The sequence below is a fragment of the Camelina sativa genome, chromosome 15 (genome assembly GCF_000633955.1).
Source record: "Camelina sativa cultivar DH55 chromosome 15, Cs, whole genome shotgun sequence".
Taxonomy (NCBI): Eukaryota; Viridiplantae; Streptophyta; class Magnoliopsida; order Brassicales; family Brassicaceae; genus Camelina; species Camelina sativa.
This window is the reverse complement of record NC_025699.1, coordinates 27328205-27334475: the sequence shown is the minus strand read 5'-3', so window position 1 is coordinate 27334475 and position 6271 is coordinate 27328205. Positions and strand designations below refer to the sequence as shown.

The 6271-nt window shown below is 47.8% G+C and overlaps 2 protein-coding genes across 2 annotated transcripts; both read left to right on the top strand.

Moving 5' to 3' along the window:
- On the top strand, window positions 1055-1501 carry LOC104748850 (DNA-binding protein HEXBP-like). Its single transcript, XM_010470433.1, has one exon. The coding sequence runs from the start codon at window positions 1055-1057 to the stop codon at window positions 1499-1501; it is 447 nt and encodes a 148-aa protein (XP_010468735.1).
- On the top strand, window positions 4325-5331 carry LOC109129173. Its single transcript, XM_019236834.1, has 2 exons — window positions 4325-4966; window positions 5158-5331. Exons 1-2 carry the CDS (start codon window positions 4325-4327, stop codon window positions 5329-5331), a joined length of 816 nt encoding a protein of 271 aa, XP_019092379.1.

The following is a 6271-nucleotide window of genomic DNA, read 5'->3' as shown; positions in this document are numbered from 1 at the left end:
TTTATCGGCCAGTATGTCCGAGTATGTGATTTTAGGGTCGAGGTCTTACATTTGGTATCAGAGCACGGTTATAGTTCTAGGACATGTTCATATAACGGGTGCATGGGTCATTGTTACTAAAAAGCCATCTTTTCTTGCCAAGAACGTCTCACTGTAAGACTGGTCATGTGTAGATCATAGGGTATGAAGGACTAAGTTGGTTTGGACGCTAACTTAAAATCGGTTATGGTATTTTAGATGGCACCTAACACTCGCAACTCGGCTAATACCTCGGCTAGACCAGGAGTCGGAGGGAACGTTGAGGAAGCACCGAACACTGCTGCGGTGAACTTTGGGTTAGTAGGTGCGAGGACCGGTACGGAAACCGGAGAGCATGGAACCCATGGGGTTGGTACGGAAGCGATACCAACAGGGGGTACGGGCGCTAATGCGACTGCGAATGTGGGGATGGGGCAAGTATTGGAGACCTTGGTCCAGATACTGAACCAAATGACACCACCACAGGCCCCAAACCCGCCTGTACCTAACGTGGTGCCAATGGTGGCAGCTCCTTTGTACTTTACTATCATTGACCACATGCTAGAGTTGGGTACGCAGTATTTTAGTGGAGGAGCAAATCCTACCGAGGCTGATGAATGGAGAAGTCGCCTCGAGAGGAACTTTGACTCGGTTCGTTGTCTGATGGAGTATCGGAAGGACATCGCTACCCACTACCTGTCCGGGGAAGTCCATGTGTGGTGGACGGGCATGGTGAGCCGTATGGTCAACCCGAATTGTTCGTGGGAGACTTTTCGTGGTATGTTCCTTGCAAAGTATTTTCCGCAAGAAGCTATCGACCGTCTGGAGTCGGAATTTCTGGATTTGAAACAAGGGAACCGGACCATGCGAGAGTATGAGACTGAGTTCAACCGGCTCAAGAGGTAAGGTGGAAATGAGATGGTGGATGAGCAAGTGCAGATTCGTCGGTTCTTGCGAGGCATGAGAGTGGATGTCCGCAACAGGTGTATGTTTTGGAATTTCGGGAGTCTTGCTGAGCTTGGTGGAGAAGGCGGCCATGTTGGAGGACGGACTGGTCGATGAAGCTCAGCAGCAGCCTGGAGGAATCATGGTGCAGCAGGCGCCGATGGTGAAAATTGAACCGGGAACCGGGAGTAAGCAGACTAGGAGTCGAAAACCTACGGGTAAGGGCAGTGTGCGTGTGTGCCCAACCTGCCGCAAGAGACACTCGGGACAGTGTCGACAATTGATGGGTACTTGTTTTACTTGCGGTGAGAAGGGTCACATGGCTAGTAACTGTCCGAGGAAAGGAAGCGACACACGAGTGTGCTACCAATGTGGACAGGTGGGTCACACTCGGCCAGACTGTCCGCAGTTGGGAACGCAAGGGCAGAAACGGGCCAGCAAGGTGCTGTCGTTGCCACCACCGCCGAAACGGCCAGCGATTATGCCTAGGGTGTATTCGATCGCGGACGGGCAGGTGGAAGCGAGCACTTCACGGTAGATCACTGGTAAGTTTTGATACTCACCTTAGTGGAATTTTGCGTGAATATTGTGTGTGTGCGTGTGTTTGTTTGTGTGTGGATAGGTTCTTAGCAAGTAGAGTTGTGTAGGGACCTTGCTCATGGGCGGTGTGGAAACTCATGTGATGTTTGACACCGGGGCTACGCATTGTTTTGTGAGTCCGGATATGATTGGGAAAGGTGGTTTCCGGAAGGAACCCGGATATCATTTTGGTTTAGTACAAGCAGCAGGCGGTCAAGTGATGTTCACATACGGAGTGGTACATAACATCTCGGTCATGGTATGCGGTATGGATATGCCGGCAGACTTAGTCATATGTCGAGTGAAGGCACACGATGTGATACTAGGCATGGACTAGCTAAGCAAGCACCAAGCTCACTTAGACTGCTACCGCGGGAGAGTGTTGTTTGAAACTGCGAAGGGAATGGTAGAATATTAGGGCATCAGACCATTGTCGGGAAACCTGTTGGTCTCGGCAACGCAGGCTGAACAGTTGATCAGTAATGGGTGCGAAGCATACTTGGCTTCAATCATGATAGAGGAAGTAGGCACGGGTAAAAGATTACAAGAGATACCAGTGGTACGAGAATATGAGAGCGTGTTCGGACCTTTGTCCGGATTACCACCAGCACGGTCAGATCCATTCACCATTGAGTTGGAACATGGAACGGCTCCAATATCAAAAGCTCCGTATCGCATGGCACCAGCGGAGATGGCCGAGCTAAAGAAACAATTGGGAGAGTTGATGGAGAAGGGATTTGTGAGGCCAAGTAGCTTACCATGGGGTGCACCGGTACTCTTTGTAAAGAAGAAGGACGGTACCTTTAGACTTTGTATCGACTACCGAGTGTTGAACAAGGTCACGGTGAAGAACCGGTATCCTTTACCGAGGATCGACGAGTTGTTAGATCAATTTCGAGGAGCCACATATTTCTCGAAGATTGATTTGGCTTCGGGATATCACCAAATTCCGATAGAAGAGTCTGCCATTCGGAAGACAGCCTTTAGGATAAGGTACGGCCATTATGAGTTTGTGGTCATGCCGTTTGGGTTAACCAACGCCCAGACAGCATTCATGAAGCTTATGAACAATGTGTTCCGAGAGTACCTGGACGAGTTTGTGATTGTGTTCATAGACGACATTTTGGTTTACTCGAAGAGCAAAGAAGAGCATGCCGCGCATTTGAGGAAAGTGTTGGGAAAGTTAAAGGAGCAGAAGCTTTTCGCCAAACTGAGCAAGTGTAGCTTCTGGAAACGAGAGATTGGTTTCTTAGGACATGTAGTATCGGACAAGGGAGTGTCCATGGATCAAGAAAAGATTCAGTCCATAGCGGAGTGGCCTAGACCGCGGAACGCCTCAGAAATCAGAAGTTTCCTAGGACTGGTCGGATACTGTCGATGATTTGTGAAAGGTTTTGCAAGTATGGCACAGCCGCTGACCAAGCTAACGGGGAAGGACGAACTGTACGTATGGTCGGCTGAATGCGAGAAGAGTTTCTCAAGACTTAAGGATATGCTGACTAGTGCACCGGTGTTGGCACTACCGGAATCGGATGAACCGTATGCAGTGTACACGGACGCGTCTGGTCGAGGACTGGGATGTGTACTCATGCATAATGGGAAGGTAATAGCTTAGGTTTCTAGACAATTGAGGAAGCACGAAGCGAACTACCCAACCTATGATTTGGAGATGGCGGCCATAGTATTTGCACTAAAGATTTGGAGGTCCTACTTGTACGGTGGTAACGTGAAAATATACACGGACCACATGAGCTTGCAATACATCTTCACTTAGTCGGAACTGAATCTATGACAACGTAGATGGATGGAACTAGTCGCGGACTATGACTTGGAGATCAGTTACCATCCGGGTAAAGCCAACCTAGTAGCGGACGCCTTGAGTAGAAGAGGGTCGGCTATTAGTGCTGAGAGAGAAGTGGAGAACTTAGTTGGTATGATCAGAACCTTGCGGTTGAATGCATTGACGGAACAGTTGGAACCGCTAGGCCTTGGGGACGCGAACCAAGTAGACTTGCTAACGAGGGTACGGATAGCACAGGAGAAAGATGCAGAGCTGATACGATTGTCCAAAGTGGATGGAACCGAGTATGAAACCGCGAATAACGGTACTATTTTGGTTAAGGGACGAGTGTGCGATCCTTTTGATAAGGATTTACGTACGGAAATCCTTAGGGAGGCACATCAATCTCAATTAGCGATCCACCCCGGATCCACCAAAATGTACCAAGACTTGAAGAGGTACTACCATTGGTCGGGCATGAAGAGAGATGTGGCAGAATGGGTCGCAGCCTGTCCAACATGTCAGAGAGTTAAGGCAGAGAATCAGGTCCCAGGCGGTTTGTTGCAAAGCTTACCGATACCCGAGTAGAAATGGGACATGATAACCATGGACTTTGTCACGAGCTTGCCGCTGTGTGACAAGAAGGACGCCATATGGGTGGTCGTGGATTGATTGAACAAATCGGCTCATTTCTGACCGAGAAATTAGCCGAGATGTACGTACAAGAGATAGTACGATTGCATGGTGTTCCAGCGAGCATAGTGTCAGATAGAGACTCGAAGTTTACCACAGGGTTATGGAAGGCCTTACAAAAGCGTTTTGGGACGCGAATGGATATGAGTACGGCCAACCATCCACAAACAGACGGGCAGTCCGAACGCACAATAAGGACGCTTAAGGATCTTTTTACGAGCAAGTGTTTTGGATTAGGGAGATAATTGGGTAAGGCATCTACAGTTAGCAGAGTTCGCCTACAATAACAGCTTCCACGCGAGTATAGGCATGTCACCGTATGAAGACTTATATGGTCGACCTTGCAGAACACCCTTTTGTTGGACACAAGTAGGGGAGCGGAGTGTTTATGGTCGAGATTTCGTGGACGAGACCCTCGAGAAAATTAAGATCTTGAAGCTGAAAATGAAGGAAGCCCAAGATAGACAGAAAAATTATGCGGACAAGCGTCGAAGAGAGTTGGAATTTCAGGTTAGAGATATGGTTTATCTCAAAACAGTAACTTATAAGGGTAAGGATCGGGTAGCGTTGAACACTAAGTTAACACCTCCATACATGGGACCGTATCGAATCCTGGAAAGGATTAGTCTGATGGCTTATAAGTTGGAATTACCTCCGGCTATGTCAGCTTTTCATCCGGTGTTTCATGTGTTGATGCTAAGGAAATGCATCACGGAACGGGAGAATGTAATCTCCAAACCCCCACCCGACCTCCAAGTGAATATGACCATCATCGGTCGGCCAGTTCGGATAACTGGTACGAAGATGAGAGGTCCGCATAAGAACAAGAAGAAAAAGTTGGTTCAAGTCGTATGGGATTGTGAAGGAATAGAGGAAACAACTTGGGAACCAGAAGAAGTTATGAAGGTGAACTTCAAGAAGTGGTTCGACAAGAGAGAAGTCCCTCGTAAGGTAAGCAAAGATTCGAGGACGAATCAGTCCTAAGTAGGGGAGAAATGTAACGACACAGAACCTCGGTAGCGGTAGTACCGAGAGTTGCCGAAGAAAAGGTATCGAGAAAGACCGAGAGTTAGTGCCGAGAATGACTTAGAGTCAGTATTGAGAGTTACTGAGAACTAGTACCAAGAGATACCGATACTCAGTATCAAGGAATACCGGTAGCCAGAGCCGATAGTTGCCGATACTTGGTATCGAGGATTGCCGATACTTGGTATCGAGGATTGCCGATAGTCGCTGATACTTGGTATCGAGGATTGCCAATACTTGGTATCGAGTATTGCCGATACTTAGTATCAAGGATTGCCGATAGTTGTTGATACTTGGTATCGACGATTGCCGATACTTGGTATCGAGGATTGCCGATAGAATGCGGAAGTCAGCGACAGTAGAATCCGACGATATAACTCGATAAGTTAAGGGGATTGGTATGGAAATGGAGAGTTCTAGACTACTGAAGTAGTGAGCAGACGTTTGAACTGAAGAAATGGAATCCCAAGTTTACAGTGTTAGATCATTCAGGCTTGCAAGTTCCTGGATGAATCTTTGGTTTGGACGATGCAGGTCTGTAAGTTGCCGAATAAATAGATGAGAGGTTCGGTAATTAGTCCGAGAGACAATCCGAGTAGAACTAGGAACGAAAGTCCTAGTGATGATGATAGTGAAGTGATAGTGATGGTATAGTGATAGTGATAGTGAAGTGATAGTGATAGTGAAGTAGACTATCCGGAAATGATTGCATCGGTGAACGATGGATCGGGCCGATGGACGAGGATGGATCGATTGGACGATGGGCCGATGGGTGGCCTAAAGGACTCGGTAATCTCGCGGAGATTTAATCTGACTCACGGGTAAGGAAACCCGAGAGAAATGGAAACTCGCGGTAAAAGGAAAGGTGATCGGATAAGGATAGATGCGAGAAATAAGGGAAGTTGGGGGCGATGAGACTTATCGTTTTAAGGCAAGTTAGGGCGGTTTTGTCGTTCCTATATAAGGGACGAAAACCCTTAGAATTTCACTAGTTTCGCATAAGCATCCGAGCGCTGCCGCAAGAGAGAAAGAGAGAGTTCCATCGAAGCTTAAACCAAAAGATCCTACGTCCAAGTCGAGAGAGGAACGGTAAGTGTCCTTCCACCTTGATCCGTCGATGGTTATGGATATATCTCGGATACTAATGGTATCGATATGTCCGTGTAGAAGCGGGGATCAGATCCGAGCATAGGAACCGAGAGTTCAACACCTTAGGTCGATACCGAAGGT

What these genes read in the sequence shown, in the direction of transcription:
- LOC109129173 (XM_019236834.1), top strand. Translation starts at nt 4,325, where the DNA reads ATGTCACCGTATGAAGACTTATATGGTCGACCTTGCAGAACACCCTTT. An exon ending in AGAGAGAAGTCCCTCGTAAG is followed by an intron (nt 4,967 to 5,157) that starts GTAAGCAAAGAT and finishes ACCGATACTCAG; the next exon opens with TATCAAGGAATACCGGTAGC.
- LOC104748850 (XM_010470433.1), top strand. Translation starts at nt 1,055, where the DNA reads ATGTTGGAGGACGGACTGGTCGATGAAGCTCAGCAGCAGCCTGGAGGA.